The sequence below is a fragment of the Rana temporaria genome, chromosome 11, assembly GCF_905171775.1.
Source record: "Rana temporaria chromosome 11, aRanTem1.1, whole genome shotgun sequence".
NCBI classification, from domain to species: domain Eukaryota; kingdom Metazoa; phylum Chordata; class Amphibia; order Anura; family Ranidae; genus Rana; species Rana temporaria.
Window position 1 is genome coordinate 132,700,318 of NC_053499.1, and position 13,468 is coordinate 132,713,785.

Here is a 13,468-nt window from a genome sequence, read left to right on the forward strand (position 1 = left end):
ACATTCAAACTTTCACTATTGTGTCACGTTTGGGACTCTTAGTAAATAAATTAATATTTATTAATTGAGTCCGTTTGTTTGATTTAGGTGCAACATACTTGTTCACCCATTTCATTTTTGTGATAATATCTCACTTGATTGTTGCAGCTGCGATTTTTGTTTTTGTTTATTATAAGCGCAGTTTTTCTAATTTCCTTTTTTTATGTAGTACAAGGGCCTGTCTGGCTACAAATTAAATTGAATATCAGGAGTGTGCTCTATTCCATAGTTCTGGTAAATCTAAAGATCAGATTACATAGTGCATGGCCATCTTTATACAAGTACATAAAAGAAATAGGACCAGGTCATATTTTAGAAACTCATAAAAATACTCTAATTTTCAAATTAAGGAAAGTCCCAAAAATTTTTGAAGGTAGAGCAGCATATATAATTATACATTTATTAAACCAGACCACACAAACATGACTTGTCTCACTTTTAATTGAAAGCAGCATTTTCCCACAATGTATAAATACTGTATTTTAAACGCACATGAAAAATACAACTTCTAAGGCACCCAGAAATGTGTCCATTTACTAGTTACAGGACCATTAACAAATATTTTTTTTTCTCTTTCTAAACACGATCAATATACCTATTCAGAGCTATTTACAGGAAGAGAAAGGAGGACATGTACCATGTGATACTAAATATATAATATACAAACATTATATATACACACATTTGCATGTCTTATACCATCTAGCAAAAAATAAGGAACTATAGTTCTTCAACAGTGCAAACAAACATAACTAGTTATTTAATTGCAGAAACCTAAACATGGACTTTTATGTTTAAACTAAAACTTCTCAAATGTCTTTATGTCCTTGACCAGCAATTCAATTACCAATTGAATGAGCAAGTTTAACAATTATGACATTCAGAAAAACTGCTCAGTTGTACAGCCTATCGTGGGAATAAATGTGCTTACGTCAAATATTTTTTTACTTTTAGTTAACTCTTAAAGGGGTTTTCCGCAAAAAAAAAAAAAAACCCAATCCCTTGATTTCCTATAGGGTCATGGATACTCCAGTAGTGAGATATCCCTGCAGTAGTTCCTGATTCTGTTTCTGGGAGGGTTTGCATGCTTGAGCAGCCCCTCCTGCATTTGCCAACATAAAAAAAAAAAAAAAAACATTACAAAACAGTGGGACCCCCCCCCCCCCCCAATAATAGTCACAGCAGGTGTACAGACCCAGGAACTGAAGCCAAAACATCTCACCAACAAGATCCCTGAGAAATATAGGAAGTTGTCAAGTGGTTTAAATTTCCAGTATTTATCAATAACTGAACTAAAAGTTGTGTGTGGACTGACCTTTAAAAAAGACCTCTTTTCAAAATGACTAATTTGGGTGGATGCCAATAGAGGAAGCCTGTGAGTAAATAGCCAATTTATATTCAGCTTCCCTGTGCTGCTCCTCTGCTGACTTGCTCTGTCAAATAATTGAAGTTTCTGGTGATAGGGGAGCATATGACCTCCTTCCAGGATGCAGTGCTTGCACCCATGTTGATAGTCTTAGGGCCTGAACATTATCATCTGACGAGCGGCATTGGCTTCATCAAACCTATGTAAGCTTCAACACAGGTGATAACATGTGAAGCAAAAAAGCACTGGGAAGGTGAGTGGGTTGGGGGAAGGCTAATAAGAGACTGGCCCTATGGCCTAAGTGACAGTCTCTTAAAACCATTGCTACAAGTTGTCCTTAAAAAACATGCCAAACCCCCTGGAGTGCAACCCATGTGGTTCAATACTCACTTCTGTCTCCTTGCTCCATCAATCTTAACGTTGTGGTTCTGCCAAGAGATGCACAGCCTTTCGTCCGAAAGTGTCCCCACTTGTAGCCTTTTCATTCTGCCCCATTCCTTTCTAAGGGACGCTATATTCATGGGAGTGATTCTTAAAACTGCAACTATCCCTAAAACTTTAGAATGTGGCTGCCGCACGCAGGAAAAAAGAGGACACAAAAGATCAGAAAAAAGGCTGTGCAGCTCTTAGTAGGAACGCACAGTGCGGATCAGTGGAATGGGGACATAGGTAAGTGGTGGGCCATGTGGGCTGCACTCAGGGTGGAAGAGGGATGTCTCAAATGACAACTTCTACTAAAGGTACAGTTTTAAATTTAAGTTAAGGAGCAGAGACCCAATTATTTTGAAAAACGTCATAGTGCTGGATCTTATGTAGACAAATTGAAGATACATTTTACAGAAAAGCTACCTCTGTAACCTTCCATCCAAAATAAACAGCACAATTATTCTGGTATTTAAAATGTTCCCTCTTTGTACTACATCTATGCAGTATAACTCTTGGACAACTAACCAGTACAAGTTAAAGGTTCAATAACCAAACTGTGACTGGACATCACCTTTAATAATAATGAGCGTTTACACACAAAATTATGGAAATTTTCTCTACAAATTGCATTCTCGACTTGTGAACTGCTACAGAATATGTTGGTGCTATAAAATGAAAAAAGACCAATAATAATCCACACAAAGGACCAACAGGAAGACACAGTGATGGTTAATGGATGGCTTCTGCAAATTCTGCATATGTAGTTTGATCAAAAAAGATACATTTGGTCCCCATTCTGCAGAAAATTCCCTATGAATGATCAGAGTGATTTTGCTGCAGTTTTGTGTTACTGCGTGCTGAGATTTTTCCCATTGAAATTTGAATTTGGAAGACATTATGACTCCTTAAATAAAGTTCATAAGTAACCTATTCAATGTCAGTGGATGTTAAATTACCATTACAAAAGCTAGTAAAGGTTGGAGAGCAGTGATAACAATACATCTGTCCAGCATGCTTTAAGTCACATCCTACAGCAATAACTTCTTTATATACGAACATAGTTTCTTCATATTGCATCTAAAGATGCAGCAGGGGAGCTGAATCTTGTCATCCTATAGGTTATAATGCTTTGTACAAGCTACATTTACACACACATTCATTGCTAAGGAGATCATATCAAAGCCACTTCATGGACACAGGCACTGGCCCTTTTGAAGCAAAGGGTCGTGCCAGTTTTTGACAATGAAATAACCCCCCCCCCTCCCTAAAAAAAAAACACACACATTCAACAAAAAAGTTCTTTCTGTCTCAAGAAAATGGGTAATATCTAGTGTTTATATGGGTCTATTTGTTGCGTACAGTGGCAGGACGGTGGGCTGTGTTTCCTGAAAATAATATGGAGGCTACAATTTTCGACCTTTCCTACAAGTGCTGGTTGCCCTGCTGCCATGCTCACCCCTCTTGTTTGAATACTTTCAGTGACTGACTGAGAAAAAGTATGTAGACAAAGGCTTTTGACTTGCCTAATCTGCACTTGTTCCAGATCAGCACTCAACTTCTCAAAAGGAGGTTAGCAACAAGAGATCTCATGGTATCATTAACAAAGTGGAACACAGCAAGTGAATATTTTGTATGTTATAGTGAACATTTAGAAAATGATTTGATACTGTGTGAATCTATATTGTTTGCTGCCTCTGACTGCTAGTCTCATGGGATTTAATAACACTACTGTTGTGTTCACTGTTCTCATTGCTAAAGGCTCGGATATGAGGAACGATGGTGCAGGGCTCAGATTGCAGTCTGTAAAGGTGTTGCAATAAAACGTAAGAGAGCCATAATGTATAAATATATTGTGTACGCTTGCACATTATGGCAAATAAGCTCCTGAGGGCCTCAAAAGTTTATTGTAGTATGGCGGTTTTATTCTATTTTAAATGTGCTTAGGAAATTGTACTACTAACCAATGACCATGCACCAGGCTGTGCTTCAGTTATCCATCACTCCATCAAACCATAGCACTTTGTTTTTGCAGCTAGTTAACAAAACTTCAAAAGCTTTAACGTTTAGCAGGTCTTAAAGATGTTCTGCAGAAAATAAATATAATCTTAGTCACAGCATTCGCCTAGTCAGTGGTTTGCAGTTCCACCTGCTCCATGAGTTCCATAGAAAAGACATGGTCTGCTGTGAACTCTCAGCCCTTGTCTAACCTTGATGTTAGGAAAGGTGCTGCCAAAGAAGATAATTCAAAAAAATTATCCCTAGAAATGAATGAGGTTAACAATGCAAATTATTTAGCTGCCTTCTGTGATTAAAATTGGTCCTGGAAGGCAGGTGTCTAACTAACAATGATGGGCAGTGACATAGCTCTTCAACTGATGGGTATTAGTGACACATGATGAAATACTAATTCTCCAAATACAAGAAATAATACTTGTTCTCGGTCTGTGCCACATTGCACATAAAAAGTCTGGTAACAAAAATACTTTCTGCCCTGAAAACTGTACCCTAAATAAATATAACTTGAGCAAAGAAACACTAGAAGTCACACAAAACACAAGCGGCATCAGTATCATTGCTTTAACAAATAACTTAACAATAACTTATTAATTACAAATATCTTAGGTAAACTGGATGTTTTTCACATTGTGTTAGAGAATTTTATCATACCATATACTGGTCGTTTCAGAGACATGTGTGTATTACACAATATATACCATCTTTTATAAAAAAAAATAAAAAATTACAGCCAACATAAGCTTTCAGTGACACTAACTTTTCAGACTCTTTCTAATAGGGGAGAGGCTGTAATTGAATGCGTCTCAGTTAATAATCAATGTCAAAATTACAAAACAAAAACAAAAAAATGTAGGTTCAAAAGTGACCAAGGACTAAATAATGCAGCCTTTTTTTTAACTAAGGACCTGATCTAAAAGGTGTTTTTTAAACAATTTTTGACTCTCAGATAAGTAAGCATGTACATCAATGAACTTTCAAACTTTTAATGGGGGATGCATTCTTTCAGCTGAACACCAGTGTAATGAGGCCCTTCTCTCACCGACTCCCAAATGACCACCAATGTAAAGAGGTCCGTCTCCCACTGATCACAAATGTAAAGAGGCACTTTACATTGACCATCATAGTGTGCGGATATTTCTCCACTAAACTAAACAGTGAGGCAACACTGCATATTTCACTGTCTGAAATTATATTCTGGCAATTATTTATTATTAGTTGCATCCATTATTATTACAAAAAAAAAATCTCCTTGCATAGAACAGCTCTGGGTGTCAAATACACCTCCACACTTTAAATTTATACTAGCTATACTAAACAGGGGTTTCCTGTGGACCTGGAAGTTATTTTAGGGTTCCTCCATGTTAAAAAAAAGGTTGCGAAGAGCTGAAATAATAACTGAAGAGAATATTTTGCAGACATGGAAGAGCTTCTCATAGTAACTATAGAAAAACATTATAAACTAAAGAAAAACATAAGAAAATCTTCTTGAACTCTTCATAGGTTAACCTCATTTGAGTGTTTTTTTTATTGTTCCACCGAATGTACAATGAAATTCATTGACATACTGGTGTTCTGAAGTCTTTGACTATACCCTAAAAATAGTAAAAATTTAATTAAACTCGATCATTAGACCGACTTCAGTTGAACAGATGGTGGTGGAACAGGCCCACTTTCGGGACGTGTACCGGGCTTAACTCTAGCCAATGTCCCATTTTTCTGTTTTTAGTTTTGGGTGGGAGATTTCCTCAACTTCCTGTTACTATGATACCTATACAGGAAATAAAGAGATTGGCTTTCACCAGAACAGGAGTGAATGTTCAGCTATAAAAACGCAGTCAGAAGTTTTGTCTCCTCCCCACCCTACTAAAACCACATGTATTCATTTCTGTTTCCTAAAGTCAGCTTACTGAAATATGATGGGTGGTTATGATTTATTGCAAACTTTATGTTGCCTTTTTACTTATTTTATAAGCCTTTACATTTGTGAAATGAAATTCTTAAACAACAGATTGTAATTAATATCAAAGCGTATAAAACATATATGCTAGGTGCAGAAGCATAATAAAGTAATTCAATAGGAACAATAATCAATGGCAATATCCAAATTGCAGTAATTGATAGCAACCAAATTCATGCCATTTTGTTGAGTAGAATCCATGAAAAATCACCAGGAGTTGGCTTGTTTTGATTGAGCTGGATATTAAAGGCAGATATACAGTTCTGTACATAGCATATGCATATTTTCTTAAGCAACACACTATAAAAATACAGTACTACGAAATTATATCACCAGAACAATTTTTAAACTTTGATTGCTTGTAACAACAATTTTTTTTTTCATTCAAGTTTTCCATACTGCAGTGACATTATCCTGTGCTATCTGGACTTTGTGAGAGTTTATAACCTGCAACCTTCTCCTCCCTGCTAGAAAAAGCCACATGAGTCACCCAACTAGCAAAGGCACACCAATCACTCTTTTTTTTCAAACTGAAAGAATAGTCTGTATTGCCTCAGGGGCAACAGATTTAAACAATTACTCCTACCAATTTTTTAATTGGATAAATTAGGTCACGTGTTTGTTATCGTGAAACTTTGAGACAGTTGTGGTGTAATGCTTCTTCCTTTTTGTATCACCCAAAAAGTCATAAGCGCTAAGCATCGCCTTGGAACCCCGCTACAACGTACTTTGGGATAAACAATGGCTAGATGTGTCCTAATCCAGGTACTTGCGGTGGAATGATGCAGCTAAGAGAGCCGGTGAAATGTGTTCTAGTTTTCCTTATGTAGTGCATGATTCTTACTGTCTTACAGTTGGAAAGTAGCCTTTTTGGACATGGCTATCCATGATCACAGATACTCAGTGGAGTACTTGACACACCTTGAACCAGTGACATGGTGCAAACATTTCACCCAAATAGGTATTGTTTCTCCTTCTAGCCCAGCTTTAGATTAATAATGTAGCAGAAAAGACATACAGTACTGCTGGAAACAGCAAAGGCAAAACAAGCCATCAATTACATTGGGGCCTAAAGATTAAAGGAAATCTGTGCTAAGTGACAACATGCAGATTCCCAGTCCTGACCTTCTCCTGAAAAAAACATCTGTCTAGCCACACGTGCATTCAATACTTTCTGAACCATTAATCCTCAAAAGCATGCAGCCAGTGCCAAAAGAAATATAGATATTACCAACCTCCTCCTGATTACCAACCTTCTCCTGAAAATAGTTATTGCCTGGCAAGACTAAGCCCATTCCTCTCACTTAGGTACTTTCTCACTGACTTGAAACTCTTGATCTACGTACTTGTTCTGGGAGAGTGACACAGGAAGTACTAAAGCCATTAGATCAACATGACAGCTAGGCAACAAGCATATTCAGCAGAAGTCTGCAAAGCCAGCCTCCATATTTTTCTCAGCACAGGTTTCCTTGAAGTCAGCATGGGGTTGGAACTTCTGACCCTCAGATAGGTTTTTATCTCAAAGACATTAACATTATAGAAAAGCTTGAATCAACATGACCACCAGGCAACTATACTTTTCTGAAGGAGGAGTCAGTCTACATATTTCACTTAGCATAAGCATAATCTATATGGTAAATGAGAAAAACGATAATGTATTTAATCTACTAAAAAAGCAGTCATATGGTGGTCATAGATCTAGAACACTTATTCTGGAAGTCTAAAAGATGCTTCTTGGTTTTTAAATTACACATTATCTTCAGTTATAGAAAATCTAGGTCAACTTTGTATGTGAAAATCCCACACAGAATAAGAGATACACTTAAAAGACAAACATAAAGAACATGGTCGGAGCTCTCCAAAGTACAGCAAAGAATATATATATAAAACAATATCATGACTGTGATGAGATGGTCAAGCCCTGAACTTCATTTAATGAATCTGTAACAATATGAATGTGAATTTTAGAAAAAATAATCAGAGAAACTTAATTTCAGCAGCTTTGGACATTCACAGGCTATGGACATTCAAATATTTTCATATAATTAACAATAAATACATTTGCTTTACAGCAAGGTGCCAATAACCTCTAGTAGTTGAATGCACTGTGGAGGAATTAATTCTCAAAAATCATAACAAAAGTAGTGAAGTCGTTCCGCTCTTTTTCTAAGCAGCTTAGCTCACCCAGCCCCCTCTCCCAGCAGGGAACTCAGAAGCCTTACAATTTGTACCATAAATTTGGAGTGGGTGCCGGCAAGGGGAAGCAGAGTGAGCTGAACTGCAGAGTCACTGTTGGAAGGAGTACAGTAAGCTGTTTTTGATGGCTTAACATAAACCTATGGCTTACCAAGAAAAAATATGGACTGACTGACCTCATTCACATGGCCAAATTTGCCATGGTACAGCAAGTATACTGTAGATATCTGCTGCCGGGAGTGTTTGTGGACAGCCAAAACCAGTAAAAACTGTACTAGGCAATTACAGGCATTTACAAAAAGGAGCCATGGCTGCCCACCACTGTAATCATGTAACCACACATCAAGCAGTTACATGTGGTTAGGGGGAAGATGATCATCCTGCAATGCAATCTATCTGCGTACAGGGACTATAATCTGTCCCCAAGTGCTAGTAATTGCTTGATATTTTGATACATGCTTACAGCGGCAGACAGCTGTGACTCCAGTCTGCCCGTCGTTGATTTGTACAGGCTTTCAGTCAGTAAATGTACACAATTGCAGGGACTCCCGACTGCAGATATCGGCAGCATACTTGGCCCCTGCAAAGTATCACAAAGACATGTTGGGCCTTTCAGAGAATGCCACTCAATGCAGCTTCGTAGGATGGTGTAACAACAATGCTGCTGTGCTCCAGAGATCAGAGCAAAGTTGCCACTTTCATGTAGGATGTGCCTGCCTGCACTACCATGGACAGAAAAAATGCTGCAGAGCACTCAGCATTGTCATTGCTGATTTACAAACCTGTAGCTTGTTAATCAGTACTAGGCGACACCTAGTCCTGCCTACTGCTTTCCAGATTAGTGGCACTGCCTCTGTTACTTAACCCTCCAAATATAAGCTGCAGTGCTTGTGAAGTAGTGTGTGCGAGACAAAAATTACAGAAGACTTGAATCAACCAGGAAATGCAAAGTTTTTGTTTACTACTGAGGCGAGCGCATTACATATGAACTACATTTGGGATTTGTTTAGACTCTCATAAGGAGCTTTTAGATGCAATTTAAGGAGCATGGAAAATGTTCATGTTTCTGTTGTAATATTGGAGGATAAATAGCTCTAATGTCCCTTCAAATAAAGGAGGTCAGTAAAGGGCTTGTTTTAAAGTGGCAATACTTTGTGTTAAAATTGCAAAAATACTTGAATGCCCATACCTGGTCATAGGTTCACTTTAAGTATATGTAACAAGGCATTAACAAAAAAACACCACCACATCATTTAATTTTGCTCTGAATGGAAGGTGGTGGGGTAACCTATGTGCATAATTACATAGCCACATTCTTTGTGTAAAGGTCCAGTGATATTCTCATGTTCTTCTGGTGATTGCCGTGCTTCTCACATCTGTCTTATGTCAGCAGATTCAAAATGGCATTGCATTTTTTGCAGGCAGCAATAAGCATGCAAAAAAGATGAGGTTAAAAAACAAACAAAAAAAACAACAACATTTACAGCTATTCATTGTCATCTGGGGCTAAAATTGTAATATTGCGAAAAGGCTGACCCCCATCAACCTCAACCCATTGAATAGTCTGTGTAAAGGTTACTTTAAAGTCACAATTTTTTGGTTGCACAACATAGAAAAGGAAAGGAAAGTAAAGGAAAAAAAAAAAAAACATAAAAACATCAAAACCCAATTATATACATAAATTATCAATACTTAAGTTTAAATAAAATACAAAATACATACAAAGTGCAATTGTCACATTATACAACTAAAAATTTGCAGACTTCGTCATGATCACGACGATCACATAGTTAAGTGAAATGGCAGAATACAGGTCACATGATAATATTCTGGGTGAAATGTGTTCTGTGGCTTATGGAATGTTACTCCCTGTGCATAGAGAGGTGGAAGTCTCGGTATTCGGTATATAAAGTCTATATACCAATTTATGTTAAATATCAAAAAATAATAATTAAAGAACAAAATTAGGCTGGAAGCAGTGGGACAGACTCCTTGGAATACCTCATTGCATAATTCTGGGCACGGCTAGCATGTCCCAGACGTCTTTCAAGGTTACCGCAGATGTGAAGACGGAAGTAGTGGAGAGAAAAGACTTCGTAATGGTCTGATGAGAAGTAATCAGACTTCATAGATTTTGTCCTGTAAGTAGCTGAATAAGGAGTCCAGGCCTTTGGGAGAGCTCCACAGCTGTTTCAGCATCTGACATTCCCTTTCGTTCACGTCCTCCAGCACTGATTTCAGAAAGCTTCTCACAAGACATTTGGATTCCTCTAAAACCTGGAGAGAGATATCAGCACATGTAACTTAAAGTATTTCTAATACAAAAGGACAAAACCTTTTTTTTTTTTTTAGCTCATCGGTCCTTAGATGAGTTAGTATTCTTTCCCCCTTTATTTTCACCTGGTGACCCTTCCAGTAGAAAGGTCTACAGAATACCATTCCCTCTCCATAACATGGCGAAGGTGTTCTTTACTGTAAGAGTGGCAAGGGTGTGGAATTCCCTTCCACAGGCGCTGGTATGAGCAGGGAGCATCAATAGTTTTAAAAAAAACTATTAGATAAGCACCTGAATGACCACAACATACAGTGATATACAATGTAATACTGACATATAATCGCACACATCGCTTGGACTTGATGGACTTGTGTCTTTTTTCAACCTCACCTACTATGTATATGTAACTATGTATATGTAACAATCCTAACTGGTAAGAGTCAACAGGGGTAGAGAGGAAGTTATCAACTCACTAGGGAAACAGACATATGAGTGCTGCCAGCATTGCTTCAGTGGTTGAAGGGGTGGGGGGTCAGCCTGTCAGTGCTCAGACCATACACCGCACACTGCATCAATTTGGTCTGCATAACTGTCATCCCAGAAGGAAGCCTCTTCTAAAGATGATGCACAAGAAAGCCTGCAAACAGTTTGCTGAAGACAAGCAGACTGTACATGGATTACTGGAACCATGTTCTGCGGTCTGATGAGACCAAGATAAAATTATTTGGTTCAGATAGTGTCAAGCATGTGTGGTGGCAACCAGGTGAGGAGTACAAAGACAAGTGTGTCTTGCCTACAGTCAAGCATGGTGGTGGGAGTGTCACGGTCTGGGGCTTCATGAGTGCTACCGCCACTGGGAGGCTACAGTTCATTGAGGGAACCATGAATGCCAACATGTACTGTGACATACTGAAGCAGAGCATGATCCCCTCCCTTCGGAGACTGGGCCGCAGGGCAGTAATCCAACATGATAAACCCAAACACACCTCCAAGATGACCACTGCCTTGCTAAAGAAGCTGAGGGTAAAGATGATGCACTGGCCAAGCATGTCTCCAGACCTAAACCCGATTGAGCATCTGTGGGGACTCCTCAAAACGGAAGGTGGAGGAGCGCAAGGGCTCCAACATCCACCAGCTCTGTGATGTCATCATGGAGGAGTGGAAGAGGACTCCAGCGGCAACCTGTGAAGCTCTGGTGAACTCCATGCCCAAGAGGGTTAAGGCAGTTCTGGAAAAAAATGGTGGCCACACAAAATATTGACACTTTGGGCCCAATTTTGACACTTTCACTTAGGGGTGTACTCACTTGTTGCCAGCAGTTTAGACATTAATGGCTGTGTTGAGTTATTTTGAGGGGACAGCAAATTTACACTGTTATACAAGCTGTACACTCACTACATTACATTGTAGCAAAGTGTCATTTCTTCAGTGTTGTCCCATGAAAAGATAAAATAAAATATTTACAAAACTGTGAGGGGTGTACTCACTTGTGAGATACTGTATGTACAGGAATACCCCACTTTTAAAGTACACAATGGGACCAGAGCATGTATGTAAAACAAAAATGTACTTAAATTGAAGCAACACTTTTTTTCACTTCTCAATGCCTGTACTGCATTGCAATAATCATGTACAGGCATAACTGATTACCAAAACAAGGTGGCCGACTTCTGTCACTTATGGTTCAGGAGCAGTGCCATGTCAAGCTGACCAAAATTTCCCATAGACGCCAATGTTATAAAATGGGAGCAGTGCCATGTCAAACTGACCAAGATTTCCCATAGACGCCAATATTATAAACCGGGAGCAGTGCCATGTCAAGCTAACCAATACTTTCCATAGATGTAAATGTGTCTGTACTCGCGAGTGTACGTAAAGTGAGGGTAAGTAAAGCGGGATATACCTGTAATTTAATTGTGTATTTAGCGGTTTGCCTGGAGTTCAGCTTTTAGCATAATCTTTGCAACAAAAAGTTTCAAATTTTTCATTCAAATTAAAAAGTATATCGAATTAGGACCATTCTAAAAAGCACCACAGAGGGGCCCACACAGTAAGCTCCATGATTGTCCCCCTACACCTATTCTTTGATCACATTCCTTTACTGTCTGGGCAAAATGTTGGGGAATTTCATGACGATTCAAAAAACATGCTAAATGTGGATGACGTGAACACAATAAGAGACATATTCAATGCATTCTGACTAGATCTTACCACAGCACTGCACGCCGCCATTTCCTTCACTCGCAGCATCACTTCCTGACTGAACGTAGTGGGCCAAAATACCTGCGATACAAGCCCCCTGCTACACGCCTCTTGTGCCGTCAGCTTTCTCCCACAAAACAGCATCTCATTGGCCTAAAAGAAAAATGCATGGATGTTTATTCTCAAGCATGTAGCACTTGGTTAATGTAATCTGGCCAGGGTTGCCAGCTTTCAGTAAATTTTACAAACAGTTTGTAGAATCCATAATTGTTGCAATTGTCCATGAATGTCAGTTACAGACATGCAGCCCATTTGTCCACAATGGACATTCAAGGAAAGATGCAAAAAGTACAGATTTTACAAACTGTTCGTAAATTTACTGAAAGTTGGCAACCCTGAATCTGGCCATAACAACTGTTGTCAACGGTCGCTTATTTTAGAACAAAGAAGAATGGGTTGCGCTAGAGAACTAAACACAACCTGATTAATATGTGTGTAAAGTAAAAAATTTCTATGAAAAAAAAGTTAAATTGTAAGTTGAATTATAAAAATGAAAATAAAATTAAATGTGAATATTAATATGCAAATTTCTATACATTAAACAAACTTAAGTGTAAATGTACTGTAGAACGTGATCAAGGTAATCAGACTAATATCATAAGTCCAAAATAACATATATCCAACATGAAGGAAACACCAGGTGAATCAAAAAATTATTTGAGTGGAGACAATTGTCTAATTTCAAATAGATCCAAAAAACTATGACAGAATGGAAGGATGCAGTCCACCACCAATTCAGAAGAAGATGGTTTGAAAGGAAGAGAATCTTCAAGATCACACCAGAAGAGGGGTAGATGGGTACTCTTACCGGATATGCTGGACCCCCTGTTAGATGGGGTCAAACTGGCACATAAATCCTCTCGATCCTATGATGAGAGATCAGCAGGAATGCAGCTCCTCGGCTCCCAGCGGGTCCTCACCCTATCAATGT

General features: G+C 38.5%; 1 protein-coding gene across 1 annotated transcript in view; it reads right to left on the reverse strand.

Annotated features, from left to right (window-relative positions):
- Positions 1-462: 462 nt before the first annotated feature.
- Positions 463-13,468, reverse strand: part of CDYL2 (chromodomain Y like 2) — a 94,832-nt gene continuing 81,826 nt past the window's right edge. Inside the window, exons 6-7 of the mRNA XM_040329185.1 lie at positions 12,487-12,630; positions 463-10,277 (exon numbers count right to left, since the gene is read on the reverse strand). Of these exons, the coding sequence (XP_040185119.1) occupies positions 10,119-10,277; positions 12,487-12,630 (303 nt within the window). The 3' untranslated portion in view covers positions 463-10,118. The remainder of the gene's footprint in view (positions 10,278-12,486; positions 12,631-13,468) is intronic.